Consider the following 16,600-nt stretch of genomic DNA (forward strand, 5'->3'; position numbering starts at 1 on the left):
ATGTATTAATGACCCCAGATTGCCACATCTAGAGAAAGCCGAGTCAATTGTTAAGCCAATTCTGAACAGAAATTCTGGGGTCCTATACGCCATGTGCAATATATAAAATTGTGTTCCTCAAAATGAGGGTGAAAGATACAAGAGGAAGAGCCCGAAGAATCCTATCCCAGACATGGTCAGGGATAGGGATGAGCCGAACACCCCCCTGTTCGGTTCGCACCAGAACCTGCGAACAGACCGATAATTTTAAAGGCTAATATGCAAGTTATTGTCATAAAAAGTGTTTGGGGACCCGGGTCCTGCCCCTGGGGACATGTATCAATGCCAAAAAAGTTTTAAAAACGGCAGTTTTTTCAGGAGTAGTGATTTTAAATGACTTTTTATCCTTCAGAAATGACACTTTGTGCAGGGACAGTTCTAGGCATGGGAAACAAGCGCTGCTTTACAGGCATACTTTACACCCCCCCTAGGTATGAAATTTAAAGGAATATTTCACTTTTATTGTTAAACTTTAAGCATTATTAAAATCACTGCTCCCGAAAAAACGGTCGTTTTTTAAAAACTTTTTTTGTATTGATACATGTCCCCTGGGGCAGGACCGGGTCCCCAAACACTTTTTATGACAATGACTTGCATATCGACTTGAACTCAAAGTTCATCCCTAGTCAGGGATAGAACCAATATCGCTCTCCCATTTTTCTCTTGATGGACTGTGAAACTTATTAAAAGTACCTTGTAATGAAGACTTATATGTAACAGATATTAAGCCTTTGGTTACAATTGCCTGAACCACTCTTTCCAAGACTGGGATGTTTTATTTGACAATTTTACATATAGATTTCCCCCCCTGATAATCTGGGTGACACAGGAGCCATTCTGCCTTACAGCATTAGGATTCTTGGTTCAAATCCAAAATAGTATACTATGTTAATGCGCTTCTGTGAATTTCCTCTGAGCACCCTGATTTCCAATGTATGCATGCAAGGTATGGATCTTAGATTGTAAGCTCCTTGAAGGCAGGGGCTGATGTGATTGTACAATATGTAAATTAGACATGTATATGTAGTGACCACAAGTGTCTTTTTTTTTTTTGCAGATGTACCACCCAGCCACATGCACTACTACTCAAACCCCAGCTACCATACGCTTTCTCAGTGTGGCCCCACCCTGCCACCTATACCCACCAGCCATGACAGGCCCGGTTCTAAAAAGGTAAAGTCTCAATATTCAGAGTATAAAAAATCACAGATCTAACAAAGTAACACAGGGATTTGTAGCCCTGACTTTTCCAGTAGTTTTCAGCCTGAACCCAAACTATATTTTTATCGCGTTGCTTTAAGATTTTTCAAGGATCTCTCTACAGCAGTAGTTTTCAAACTACTTTGACCAGCCTTTGAGGCACCATGCCATCCACAGACACCAATTATGGGGCACCATTCCTCCCACAGACACCAATGATCGGGTACCATTCCTCCCACAGACATCAATGATCGGGTACCATTCCTCCCACAGATACCAATGATCGGTTACCATTCTTCCCACAGACACCAATGATTGGGTACCATTCCTCCCACGAATACCAATGATCAGGTGCCATTCCTCCCACAGACACCATTGATCGGGTACCATTCCTCCCACAGACACCAGGGATGGGACACCATTCCTCTCATAGATACCAATGATGGGGTACTATTCCTCTCACAGACACCAATGATTGGGTACCATTCCTCCCACAGATACCAATGATCGGTTACCATTCCTCCCACAGACACCAATGATCGGGTTCCATTCCTCCCACAGACACCAGGGATGGGACACCATTCCTCTCATAGATACCAATGATGGGGTACTATTCCTCTCACCGACACCAATGATGGGAAACTATTCCTCCCATAGATACCAATGATGGGGTACTATTCCTTCCACAGTGACCAATGATGGGGTTGCTTTAAGATTTTTTAAGGATCTCTCTACAGCAGTAGTTTTCAAACTGTGGCCCTTTGACCAGCCCTTGAGACACTATTCCTCCCACAGACACCAATGATGGGGTACCATTCCTCCCACAGACATCAATGATGGGGTACCATTCCTCCCACAGACACCAATGATGGGGTACCATTCCTCCCACAGGCACCAATGATGGGGTACCATTCCTCCCACAGACACCAATGATGGGACAACATTCCTCCCACAGACACCAATGATGGGGTACCATTCCTTGCACAGACACCAATGATGGGACACTATTCCTCCCACAGACACCAATACTTGGATACCATTCCTCCCACAGATGCCAATAATGGGGCACTGTTCCTCCCACAGACACCAATGATGGGGCACCATTCCTTCCAGTGACATCAATGATGGGGCACCATTTCTCCTATAGACACAAACGATGGAGCGACATTCCTACCTTAAATACCAACAATGGGACACCATTCCTTCCACTGATACCAACAATAGGGCTCTATTCCTTCCACTAAAGCCAATGATGGGACACTGTTTGCTCTCACAAACACCACTGTGTTTTTTAATCCTACTGGCCAGTGGCCACAGGCTGGCCCCTCTAAAGCCTCAAAGCCAGTAAACTGGCTCTTGGTTCATTAAGTTTGGAGACTCCTGCACTTCAAAAATAGTTCCCCAACCATCAGAGATGTTGCCTACCTATGGGAAGCCCATAAACTATTGATTAGAGGGTTCCTCAGACAGAACTTATATTGCAAACTCTATTGGCTGTGCAGAAGGACCATAGTACATAAGATTTGAGTGTACTATATTCATATAAAAAAACGGATCTAATGGTTGCCATCAGGTTTCTACAGTTCCTTCAAAATATAGTCTACAAATATACAATTTGGTAATTATTAATTTAGTACTGCATGGGTATAACTGGGTCTCTTTGTTTAGATGAACTGCAATCCTCATTACTCCAATGCCATGAATGCTGAGAGGGAACGAATGAGCGGCTACGGTCCAGATTACAACGCTACGCTGCCAGCTGACTGGAAACTTCAGGGGGCACCTATGAATCACAAAGGTATGTCGGGGTAGAGTACACCACATATATTGGCTATATACAGTATATTGGCTTTTGCAAACTGATGACCTGAAAGGGGTTTTAAAGTGTCACTTTTGGAAAATATGGGGTACCGAAGTTTGTTGTTATCCTAGGGGGGCTTGTACAAGTACATAACTTACCTAAATTATGTTAAAGGGTACCTCCACTTTCATGGAAAAAAATTGCAAAAAGGAAAATGTTATATTGTTATGCCACATACACACGATAACAATTTCCGACAAGAAAAGTTCTGACCGTGTGTAGGCTCCATCAGACTTTTTTCTGTCGTAATTTCCGACAGCAAAAATTTGAAAGCTGGTTCTCAATTTTTCCAAAAAAAAAATCGTCTGTATGCAATTCCGACGCACAAACAAACATGCATGCTCGGAATCAAGAAGAAGAGCCGCACTGCCTATTGAACTTCAATTTTCTCGGGTCGTTGTACGTGTTGTATGTCACCACGTTCTTGACGTTCGGAATTTCAGACAACATTTGTATGACCGTGTGTACGCAAGACAAGTTTGAGCCAAAATTGCGTCGGAAAAAAAAATCCACGTTTGTTTTGTCAGAATTTCTGATTGTGTGTACGTGGCATAATTGTATGGTTTGCACCTTGTGGTGAACCCTCTGCAAATGCTCTCGTGAAGTCTCCTCTTGATTGTAGACTTTGACAATGATACGTCCACCTCCTGGAGAGTGTCCTTCACATGTCTGGATGTTGTAAATGGGTTTTTCTTTAACATAGTGTAAGGGGTAAGCTCGGTAGCGGGGTGTGTGACCCCCTGGATGGGTTCACTACACACTGAATTTATACAGAAAGGCAGTCTTAGACGGTTGAAAACAAAGATTTTGGTTTATTCATCCATCTTGCTGGAAACAAGTGCAAGCGTCCAAACAGCATAAACAAAATCAAACATAAAATAAACCCTGGCCACTTGGCACGTCTACCTTCACCACACAGGAACCTATCTATGGAGTCTAGCACAGCCTACTGCTGGGTAGACACTGCTGATCATACAGCAGAAAATAATAGTCTTTTTGATTTTTATCACACAGAAAAATCAATAGCACCTCACCTCTTCAGAAGTATTTCAGCTTCACTGCACTCCTTCACTCAGAAAGCCTCAGGATGCAGCAATCGGTGGTAATCCTCTGGATTACTTATAGAGGCCTTAATTGCCTCATTCTGAACAGCTGAAGTTTTCAAACGCCCTTAAATCTTTCTGGCTACTTCTGAAGCCAACACCTAATACTAATTGGTGTATTGTCTAAACAAGGCAGAAATGTATCTCCCGTCTGTGACAACACCCACAGATTTACCTGACTTCCTGTCACAATAGAGAGGATCCTGTGATCATCCACCTCTGTTGTCTTCAGTGGACATCCAGGTCTTTTTATGTTGCTGAGCTCACCAGTACGTTCTTCTTTCCTCAGAATGTACCAATCTTTTGATTTGGCCACTCCTAATGTTGCTGCTATCTCTCTGATGGATCTCATTTTTTGAAGCCTTATAATTTCCTGTTTTACTTGCATTGACAGCTCCTATGAATGCATAATGTAGGTTCACATCAAAAGATTCCAAATGCAAATACCATATTTAAGCCTCGTGCACACGCTTTGATTTTCGGGCAACAGAATGTCCGATTTTTGTGGCATGCTAGTCTCATGTTGAAAGTGAAAAGATTACTAACAATACGAGAATTTTCGAAGTGACGTAATGTGTTGAATAGTTTTGTATGTATTCTTTTGTTTCTGAGCGTGCGCAAGTCTTGCTCTTACAATTTTTTTCATACAAAAACCATACTAATGAAACGAAAATCAGAAGTCGAATTCACATCCGACCAAAAATTTATAGTCTGCACATCCAGCTTTGGTCTGACGAAAAAGAGTGAAATCGGCTGTCGGAAGCACCGTACTAATGGTAAAATTTGCAGACGATCGATCGGCGTGTGTACTGGCCTTTAGAATCAACTCCAGACCCTTTACCTGCTTAATTGACGAAGAAATAACGAAGGAGTAGCCCACACCTGGCCAATTACTTTTGGTCCCTTGAAAAAGGGGGGTGTAGGATGGCCATTCTTTAAGAGCTTTAATTCCTAAACCTTTCCTCTGATTTGGATGTACATACCCTCAAATTAGACAGTGTGCACTTTTCACCCATATCCATTATATAACGATGTTGAATATGTTTTGGTACATACATGAAAAAAAAAACTGTTTATACCATTTTATTTTTGCCCATAGCTCATTTTTAAGTCACTATCTTTCCATTAGAAGCACTCTGTTTTGAACTAGCCTCAAAAGCAGCCCATAAACTAAAATAAACATGTTATAAAATAAAGGTCAGGAGCCTAGGCACTTGTCAGAGTAAATCATTATATATTATTCTGATTGCAGGGAGGCATTGCATGGATAGAAGTTACAGTGCTGGAGTTTACTATAACAAAGGAAATGGTAAGTATCCAGCAATTAACACAACAGTGTTAATCAGAGAGAGAACTGTGTTGTGTTTGATTTCAACAGAACAGGTTTGGCTGCATAGCATATGTTAGCAGTACACACTTAGGGGCCACTGGGAAACCTCAAGCCATGTCAACTGTACACTGTTCAGTTGACTTTGTGTGGGCATTAATGCTTTTAGGGCCCCACATACACCCACAATAGGGCATAACTCTTCAGCGAGCAGCTAGGCCCGTTCTTACCTGACCTGAAAAGAGACCCATACCTCCCAACATTTTGAGATGGGAATGAGGGACACCTACTAGCAAATGTATGTAGGCATAGAACATGCCCCTGCCACACCCCCTTAAACGAGAATTAACCCCAAAGAAGGTTAATTAAATCCACAAGGGCATTTTTTTTTTACCACTACTATTCCTTTATATTGGCTTTTAAAATTTACAAATGCAACAATTTAGAAATCGTATGAAAGGTTTAGCACTAGGAAACACTTTTTGAAAGATAAAAAGTGCATTTTATATACAACTATATAGATCAGACCAAAATGAGGGACAAATGAGGGGGAAAGAGGGATAGAGGGACATTGCCCCAAATCAGGGACCGTCCCTCGAAATCAGGGACAGTTTGGAGCTAGTAGCATTTTGAAAAAAGTAATAGAGTATGGACTCCACCAGCTTCTCTCACATCTGCACCTTCTGTATATGTTCCTCCTGTAGGCACACGGGAAAAACCACCTTACTTCACTCCACAAGGCTTTGCATTCTGTGACCCCATGTCTTTGGGCAGGCCCTGAACCACAGTGGGCTTCAATATGAAGCCCCAGCCACTAAGTGGGGAACATGGAGTACCACCTGTTCCATAGCTCCCAACTGACCCTGATTTCGAGAGACTGTCCCTGATTTGGAGAAATGCCCCTCTTTCCTCCTTATTTGTTCCTCATTTTGGTCTGATCTACAAAGTTGTATATAAAATGCAAGTTTTATCTTTTAAAAAGTGTTTCCCAGTTCTAAACCTTTCATCCAATTTCTAAATTGCTACATTTGTACATTTTAAGAGCAGGAATAGTAGTGATAAAAAAAGCTCTTGTGGATTTATTTAACTTTTTTTTGTTTATTTCTCCTTTCAGGAGGTTTGGCAGGGGGCGTGTCCTATGCCTTCATACATTTGCTAGTAGGTGTCCCTCATTCCCATCTCAAAATGTTGGGAGGTATTCTGTTTCCTCACTACCAGGGCCTCTTTCATTTGCCACCAGCTGCCACCCTTAGCTGGCTGCTACTCCTTACATAAAAAAGTGATGGCAGAAAAAGGACCAAGTTTTTATTATACATGTTTTTGTATTTTTTTTTCCAATTAACTTTTTGGTCGTAGCATAGATCTGTTTGCGCTCTTCTGATTCTGGTTTCTCTCACACTGTACTCATAACCTCAAGGGTTAACTTGCATGCATAGTTACACTTCTTAACCCGAAGGGTAAAAATGGCCAACTTCCAGTTCTTCTGAATACACCCAGTGGTAATACACTTTATTTACTACATAAGAAATTCTAACCAGGCAAATGATCTTCCTTCAGAGCTGTGTTTACTGCATAGATTGCTTGTACTTAATAACTTCACATCTTTAACCACTTCAGCCCCGGACCATATTGCTGGTCAATGACCGGGCCCCTCTTTGCGATTCGGCACTACGTCGCTTTAACTGACAATTGTGCGGTCGTGCGACGTGGCTCCCAAACAAAATTGGCGTCCATTTTTTCCCACAAATAGAGCTTTCTTTGGTTATTTTTGATCACCTCTGCGGTTTTTATTTTTTGCACTATAAACAAAAATAATAAAGGAGGGAACTAGGGGCTAGTTTTTGGACTTTTTAGGCACGATTTGGTTGGTCAAAATATATATACAAGAAAAGAATTTTTTCTAAAAAATAGATTTGTTTATTTTAGATATAAAATATCATAATATGTAGAAAAAAATAATAATAGTACAGAAGAAAAAGTATTGCCGTTTCCAGCACAAAAAACCATCTAACAGGCTAATCTAGGCAAGCCTATCCATGAACATTGACAGGAATATATACATAAATTATAACAAGGTATCAACAATAAAATTGAACACTTCCAAAAATAATTGGAATAAGGTGCATGAATGTAATTAGTAATCCTGTCACGTTGTGGAAATGCAGGCAGAGAAATGTCTGCGGTGGTTTGGCTTGCTGCGTAGGTGGACTCGACCAGTTTCGCGCTTTAGCAGCGCTTCCTCACGGAGTCAGCAGTGTAGTTTTAACTATAGAACAACATTAAACAATAACACACAAAAAGAAAAGTAAAAACAGTATATCAATTTGGATAATAGCGCTGGTGAAGCAATAAAATAAATAGATATACATATGAATATATATACGGGCAAGTGGAAGTAGGAAAGAAAAAAGGGGTAAGGAAGAGAGAGAGGGGGGGGGGAGGAGGGGGAAAGAGGGAGGGAAGGTAGAAAGTGAGGGGAGAATGAGGAGAAAAGAGGGGTGGGGGGGGGGGGAGGAAAAAGGAGGACATGGGGGGGGGTGAGGGCAGGGAAGGGAGGGGACGGGAAGAAGGAGCATAAAGTCCTGATAGGTGAACGCAACCCCAGAACATTTCCTCAATGATACAGTGGGAGCGAGGGTAGGTATGTATATATATAGAATATAGAGTAATTTTGGGAAGGAGAGGATAGTAGAATAAAAATAGCTGGTATAGATACTTACAGATAGTATTGGTTGGTAGGGGGATCGATATATAAATTTTCTGTCAATAAAATGAGAAATAGACTGTGTCCGGGCTGCTGGACGTTGTAAAAAATGTAGGAAAATGACCCGCATAAACTAAATAGTAACAGTCTAAAAGGTAAGAGATAAAAGATAATGCAATGAATAGAATATCGAGCTGATATTGGATAATAACAAAAGTGATAAAGGGGACATCCTACCTTCAATGAAGGAGGACAGGGCTTGAGGAGAAGGGGGAAGGTAGAGAGCGACCACTACCTTCTAACAATCCTCAAATAAATGCAACATTTCCTGGTAGTAGAAATGAGAAACCAGAGCTGGATGCCGGCAGATAGCCAAGAATTAAGGCAATGATAAGCCTAGTAAAATAAAGAGAAATATGTAACCTATTAGTTACAAAAAGCAGCTTCGAGATAAAAGAAAGGGGGGGTAATAGGAAGGGGCATACCTGGTTCAGTATGTGCAATGGCACTCTCCTCCACGAGTCTCCCGAGAGACTGCAGCAATTCGGTCTTGTGTGCGGGGGTTTAAATAGGGACTCGCTCAGTGCGGAGAGGACGTAGTGCACGGAGGTGCGTGTGACGTCATCCGCAGCAGCCGCGCGTCTCCTCACCATGTGTGCGCGCCGCAGATACAAACAACGCGGCGCCACACATGAGAGGCATCGCTCCAGGATGGAGAGCTCCATCTAGTGGTATAAACAAAAATAGAGCGACACTTTTGAAAAAAAATGAATATTTTTTACTTTTTGCTATAAAAAACATCCTCAAAATATATAAAACATTTTTTTTTCCTCAGTTTAGGCCGATACGTATTCTTCTACATATTTTTGGTACAAAAATTGCAATAAGCGTTTATTGATTGGTTTGCGCAAAAGTTATAGCGTTTACAAAATAGGGGATAGTTTTATGGCATTTTTATTAATATTTTTTTTTACTAGTAATGGCGGCGATCAGCGATTTTTATCGTGACTGCGACATTATGGCGGACACTTCAGACACTTTTGACACATTTTTGGGGCCATTGGCATTTTTATAGCGATCAGTGCGAAAAAATTGGATTGATTACTATAAAAATGCCACTGGCAGAGAAGGGGTTAACACTATTGGGCGGGGAAGGGGTTAATTATGTTCCCTGGGTGTGTTCTAACTGAAGGGGGGTGTGGGACTGACTAGGGGAAATCACTGATCGCTGTTCATACATTGTATCCCCCTCCCTCTGACAGTGTGTTTACACACACCGCTCCCGATTCTCGCTCTGTAACGAGCGATCGCGGGTGCCCGACGGTGATCGAGCGCGCGCCCCTATTGGCTGAAACGCGAGATGACGTATAGCTACGTGATCTCGCGCAGCCGAGCCGATCTGCCACCGTATAACTGCGGCGGTTGGTCGGCAAGTAGTTAACATAACATATTCTTTTCCTAGCTATACAATAGATTTGGCTGTAGTGTGACTGGCTGCACTCTGCCCCCTTCTGTGCTGCTGCTTATACCTTATTTTAAAGAGGCGCTCCTGTCAATTTTGTGTTTAATAAAAGTCAGCAGCTACAAAAACTGTAGCTGCTGCCTTTTAATAAAAAAACACTCACCTGTCCCAGGATCCAGTGCTATGCTCACCTGAGCTGTTCCTTCCATCACTGCACTGTCCCCAAAATGTCCACTGTGCATGCACAAGCCGTGCTGTGTATTGTGAATGGTCCTGCAGTCTTCTGGGACCTGTGATGTGTCCCAGAAGGTGGGGAAAGAGAAGAGGAGAACTTGGCAATCCGGGGCGGAAGTGGGAGTGGGTACCTGTCAAAACCAGGTACCCGCTCCCACCTGCAAACAAAAAGTACCATTTAGTGAAGATGAGGCCTTAAAGAGAAACACTCCCATTTGGGTAGAGCCCCACTTTAAGCAAAGTCTCGTTCTATAGATCAGTCTATATGCGTGGAACCCAGAATCGGGACCCGCTGAAAGGGTTGCTCCTTGACATAACAGATCACATCTTGATACCAATCCTTGCACAACCACTCCCAGTCACAGACAACAAGGCTGATCTTTCCCCACTGTATATGCCCTTACATATGGGAAGGGACACCTACACAGGGAAAGACCCTTTTACAAGAACCTATAAGCACCGTCTTAAGCCCTGTACACACGGTCGGACCTTTGTCCGACAGAAATCACATCGGAATTCTGACGGAATTCCATCGGAGTAAAAGAGAACATGTTCTCTATCTAAACTCAGATGGAATTCATCGGAATTTTTGATGGAAATAATCCGATGTAGCATACACAAAAAGTCAGATTGTGTGTACAGGGCCTGCAACTAACTAGAGTACAGGAGAATTGAAGTGCAGCCAGCACTGTACCCGCAAATAATTGGCTGTTCTGCCAACCATTTTCTGGCAAGCCCTTTAGACAAATGTTGATTATGGTACCGGAAGCGACATACACTGCTCAAATTTAGGCCAAGCCAACAGGAATCAGCCAAATTCAAGCAGTTTATGGCCAGTTAAGCATTGGAGGTTGGTGAATTGCCCCCCATTGATGCTCAGTGAGAGAAGGGTCACTACAATGGTGGTAAGTAAGAGAATGGCCCTCCTTCATTGGTGGTCATTGAGAAGAATGCTCCTTTTAAAGTGGGAAGACTATTTCTTTTACAGACAGGTGTTAGTGTTTTTTTCTGAGAGGTAGAAATTGGTAATTGGTCAAAGAACCCCTTAGCAACTTTAAGAGCAACCTTTTGTGGATTCCACAGAACCTTGGTTGGAAAAGCTAGCTTAGACTAATAAAATCTTTTTGTTTTCTACAGATTATGTGAAAGATTCTGCTCTCAGCTTAAGTAACAGCTCCCTGAACAGTGAAAACCCATATGCGACCATTAAAGATCTCCCTATGACGATGCCTAGAACATCAGAGGGAAATTACATGGAGATGAAGTCCCCAGTGCACCGAGAAATGTCATATGCAGAAATTGGACTGTTTGATGAAGATGCCATGTACCAGGTGGACTCCCAAGATCAAGGTAAGAGTCTACACGACCATTTTTAATGGTCTAGAAAAAATGATTTTTTTTTCAACCCGATTATTGTTAATCTGTCTTGCCTACACATGATTGTGAAAAAAAATGATCGAGCAAAGCGCGGTGACGTCCCGTTCAGATGGCGCCACCCTTGGGGCTGCTTTTGTCCCGTGTCTCGTGTCGAGAACGCGCTTGATGTCGGCCCGGTCTTCTTGGCTCTTCATTGGATAGATTGATAGCAGCGCAGCTATTGACTTGCGCTGCTGTCAATCAACTCCAATGACATGGGTGCCAGGGGGCAGGGCCGAGTCTTGTAGTCGGCGGCTATGGACGCCGGATACAGGACTCTGGAGCGCACCCGCAAGGTAACCCCCCAAGGGGGCTATCAGAAGCGGGGAGGAGCTGGGGGACCCCAGAAGATGTGGAACCGGACCTCTCTGTGCAGAACGAGCTGCACAGTGGAGGTAAGTATAACATGTTTGTTATTTAAAAATAAATGTAAGCTTTACAATCACTTTAATGCCCACGTACAGACGATCGGAAATTCCGACAACAAAACCGTGGATTTTTTTTCCGACAGATGTTGGCTCAAACTTGTCTTGCATACACACGGTCGCACAAATGTTGTCGGAAATTCCGAACGGCAAGAACGCGGTGACGTACAAGACGTACGACGCCACTATTAAAGGGAAGTTCAATACCAGTCGTGTTAGTAGAAGTTTGGTGAGACGATTCGCGCTTTTCAGCCTCATGCTTTTCAGTCCATTACAGCGTGACGAATGTGCTATCTCTATTACGAACGCTAGTTTTACCTGCCCGAGCGATTCCGGCTCGTACTTGATTCAGAGCATGCGTGGAATTTTGTGCGTCAGAATTGTCCACACATGATCAGAATTTACGAGAACGGATTTTGTTGTCTGAAATTTCGACAGCAAATGTCCAATGGGGCCTACACACGGTCAGAAATTCCGACAAAAAGCTCCCATCGAACATTTGTTGTCGGAAATTCCGACCGTGTGTACGTGACATAAGGCTGAACTAAGACAAATAATTAAGGAGGGAGAAGCAGCAGACCAGTTATCTTTTCATTCTTTTATTCTATGCTATCAGCATGATCCTTGTTAGGATGTGACTTCTGCAACCCAACTGATTGGCTCCTTATGCCTCTCCCCCAGTCTGAGCTCTGCAGTACAGTGCACTGCAAGAGGCTGATACCAGGTCAGATTGGGGTACTTTACACGGCTTGCATTAAAAAAAATGTATTAACCGCTTGCCTTCTGCCCACAATACATTTACTGAGGGTGGGCCGCAGCTCCAAGCTAAACAGAGTATGGGTGCGTCACAGCTTACTCCATGGTTTTCAGGTTTGCTGCGATTAGCCATAGCACAGGTCTGTCAGCATTTTACAGCCAATGATTTGGGCTGTATACCTGCTAATCGGCTGTGACCAATCACAGAACAGACCTCTGTGTAATTGTAAACAGAACACACAGGATTTGACCAGTTTCTTCCTCCCTGAACTGTGTTCATTCAGTGAGAGAAGTCAGTCAGATCCTGTGTGAGTACAAGCAGCACATATACACTTGCATACATTTAGGCACATTTAACTTCTTGATTGCCCTGTCACCCAGCCAGTGTCATTAGTAAAGTGACAGTGTACAGTATTATCACTGATTACTGTAGTAGTGTCACTAGCAACATCATTGTCAGTAAGTGTCCCTCACAGCCAGTGTCAGTTAGCACCAGATTGCCAGCCACACTACTAGTTATAGGGGCTGATTTACTAAAGGAAAATCCACTTTGCACTACAAGTGCACTTGTAAGTGCAGTTGCTGTAGATCGATGTAGATCTATGTAGATCTGAGAAGAAGCTCTGAAATGAGGGGAAGCTCTGAAATGAGGGGAAGCTCTGCTGATTTTATCATCAAATCATGTGCAAGCTAAAATGCTGTTTTTATTTTCCTTGCATGTCACCCTCAGATCTACAGTGACTGCACTTGAAAGTGCACTTCCAAGTTAGATTTGAAAGTGTTAGATTTGAAAGTGTATTTGCCTTTCGTAAATAACCCCCATAGTGTCTGTACAGATCAGTATCTTGATCACGATCAGAACTATACTAGTGTCCACAACAGTACAGGCATACCCTTCTTTTAAGTACACAATGGGGTTTATTTACTAAAGCTGGAAATGAGCGTCTAACCCCAGTTTGTTCAATTAAGCTTTGGTAATAAAAATCTGGAAGCTTGTTGTTTTTTATGCAGAAGTGCGCCTGATTTTGCACTTTCCAGCGTTAGAAAATAAACCCCATTGTGTACTTAAAAGTGGGGTATGCCTGTATAGTGGCCCCAAAAACTCATGTAGCAGAGTACATTTTTAGCAAAATTTATGAAGAAATTCAATTTTATTGGATATGTAGAAATGATCATATTTTTTTCAAAATGTTCTGACTTTTTTCGTTGATATAATAATAAATATAAAACCCAGTGGTTATCAAATACCACCAAAATAAAGCTCCATTTGTGTGAAAACAATTTTTTTTATTTGGGTACAGCATTGCATGACCGCACAATTACCAGCTGAAAAGCAAAAAATGATCTGGTCATGAAGGTGGTAGAACCTTTTAAGCTCCATGTACACGGGACGTTTTTACAACTGCTCCTAAATGATTAAACTTGACAGTAACCCACATTTAAAATGTCCTTTTTGCCACGTTTGCATGCCGCGTTTAGCAGCGTTTTGCCGTGTTTGCGTTTAGAATCGTTAAAAAAAAAAATATATATATACAAAACGCTGCTAAACGCGGGTTGACGCATTTAGCTGCGTTTTGCGTCTGAAACATGGAAATCTTTTGCGTCTGAACTCATTTTTTTGCTGTTAAACGCAACTGCAACTGTTAAACGCAACTGCCTAAAAATGGTAATAAACAAGACGGTGTACATGGTCACATAGGATAACATTGAATGAGTTAAAGGGATTGTAAAGGTAAATGTTTTTTCACCTTAATGCATTAAGGTGAAAAAACATCCGACGGTACCGGCCCCCCTGAGCCCCCGTTTTTCTTACCTGACCCTTCGAAAGTCTCGAGCGCGTCCATGAGATCTTCTTCGGTTCCCAGCCTGGCCGTTGATTGGCTAGGCTGGGCAGATTGATAGCAGCGCAGCCATTGGCGCGGATGACGCGGCGCGCCGGGGGGGTGGGGCAGAGTGATACAGTCAGCGGCTATGGCCGCTGCTGTATCACGGGAGCGCGCTCGCAAAAGCTTTCTACCATGCGAGCAAGCTTGCATGAAGGTAGAAAGCTTTTGCAAGGAGGAGCCGAGACAGCCGCAGAGGGACCCCAGAAGACAGGGTTAGGGGACACTCTGTGCAAAACGAGCTGCACAGTGGAGGTAAGTATAACATGTTTGGTATTTAAAAAAAAAAAAAAAATTGCCTTTAGTGACCCTTTAAGGGGCAGTTGAAAAAAGTGTCCAACTGCCTCTGAACGTACGTTTACCAGCGTCCCGTGTACATTGGGCCTAAGAGGGCAAGCAGGTAATGGATGAAGAGCTTAATTGATTTGTATATCTGTCTGGAGTTCAGCTTTATAGCGGACCACAAACTTGATATCAGTGTACAGTAGATAGAAAGCACTGATTCCAAAATTAGAGCTTTAAACTCTATAGAAATTGAAGTCTTTGAAACAAATTTTGCTCTCTGTGCTGACCTCTTTCTTAGCTTCGAAGTCATCAAGCTGATTTAAAATTGTATGTCTGTTGGCATTTCATAGGCTGCAATAATAAAATGAACAGATAAACTAAAAAAGTAACACATCTCTTTCCATACTCCAGATAGCTTCCTGAATGGTGCGGCAGCAGCTTCCACCAGTTCCCCCCGGAATAGTCTCCCAATGAACCATTACGACTCGCCTAAAAACAGTCACATTCCCAGCCATTATGACATGCCACCAGTCCGGCAATATCCCCCGTCTCCGGGAGCAAAACGCAAAACGCGATGAAGGCTTGAAGAAACTTTTCTTGACAATTGCTACTTGTACCTCCTGGGACATCAAGTTTGATGCTTACAGTGGAATTTTGGGATCTCGTTTTCTGCTGGCATGACCTCTGCAATCTGTACAGTCTTTTTTTTTGTTTACAATGACTTTATCATTTTAGTACTTAAGCCGGGTACAATACAACTGATTGTAGATGAATTTTCACTGTGAATGACTGCAATTATGTAAATATAGATATTTTAGGCTTTTGGAGACTGGTCTCTTTAGAAGCCAAAGAAAGACTTTTATGAAGGTATCTACCACTTTTTATGGAAAAAAAAACTACAATAGTGGATTCAAGACAACGGGAAAGAAATCAAAGTATCGGTCTTCTGTTTCATGATTTTGATTTTATTGATTGAGAGTGGATTTTTCAAGAACTGCAGCTGTATGTCAATAAGGTCAGACTCTTGTTTTTAAAGTCTGAATCGGATTTATTTCCCAGTAAAAACTATGTAAAAATGAACAAATGTAGAAGGCAACTTTCCAAGGTCTTGGGATTAAAAGTCTGTGAAACTGAAAAAACTCACAAATTTCGATTTCTGGAACCAACTTTCCTAAGCCATGCAACATAAAATATGTTCTGGAATTAAAACGTCCAAACTCAGCCTTTGCATTTTAGATTTTTTCTATATTATTGTGAATTTTTCAGGGGATTTAAAACAGATCAATGTGCAGTATACTATGGGAGTTCTTGCAATTTCTTACAGCAAATACCTAAATTGTACAATTAAAGGATAACTGAACCCAAGAACAGAAATGTATTATATTGAAACTCACTGGTCCTTAGATGTGGTGTCTGCATTATTTTTAAATTTTCGGGGGAAAGAATAAGTACAATAAATACCTGTTGATCTTGCCAGAAGTGTAGTGTCCTTGTTTTTCTTGTAGTGTCTAATCTTTTTTATGTAAGTTACTAATTCCATCGCCTCAACGGTAACAGAGATGAACAAAGGCAAACATAGTTACATAGTTAGTCAGGCTGAAAAAAGACACAATTGTACACGGTCTTAAAGTGGTATTGGTGCAACCCTATTTGGTAGTACTCAATGACATCATACATTTTAGATTAAAATCATTTGTATTGATCCCTGTGAATAATTAATTAAGAAAAAGGTCTGATCCATCCCATAGTATGAATATATCATCAATATATGGGTACTAATACATGGTCTGCATATATAGAGAAAGATTCATCATATAACAATGTACGTTCCCACTCCTCAGGTACAAGTTGGCATAGGCCAGGGCACAACACATTCCCATGGCCAAGAACTGTACCTGGAGGAAG

The 16,600-nt window shown here is 42.0% G+C and overlaps 1 protein-coding gene across 2 annotated transcripts in view; it reads left to right on the forward strand.

Annotated features, from left to right (window-relative positions):
- The window catches only part of LOC120920885 (multiple epidermal growth factor-like domains protein 10), a 221,048-nt gene extending 204,880 nt beyond the window's left edge, over positions 1-16,168 (forward strand). The window contains exons 21-25 of one of the 2 annotated variants that reach the window (XM_040333274.1): positions 1,097-1,212; positions 2,908-3,037; positions 5,456-5,512; positions 11,068-11,280; positions 15,107-16,168. In XM_040333274.1, coding sequence (XP_040189208.1) covers positions 1,097-1,212; positions 2,908-3,037; positions 5,456-5,512; positions 11,068-11,280; positions 15,107-15,273 — 683 coding nt within the window. In that variant the 3' untranslated portion in view covers positions 15,274-16,168. The remainder of the gene's footprint in view (positions 1-1,096; positions 1,213-2,907; positions 3,038-5,455; positions 5,513-11,067; positions 11,281-15,106) is intronic. The other variant, XM_040333275.1, reaches the window with a different exon arrangement.
- The last annotated feature ends 432 nt before the right edge of the window (positions 16,169-16,600 follow it).

Source organism: Rana temporaria, chromosome 13, assembly GCF_905171775.1.
Source record: "Rana temporaria chromosome 13, aRanTem1.1, whole genome shotgun sequence".
Classification (NCBI taxonomy): Eukaryota; Metazoa; Chordata; class Amphibia; order Anura; family Ranidae; genus Rana; species Rana temporaria.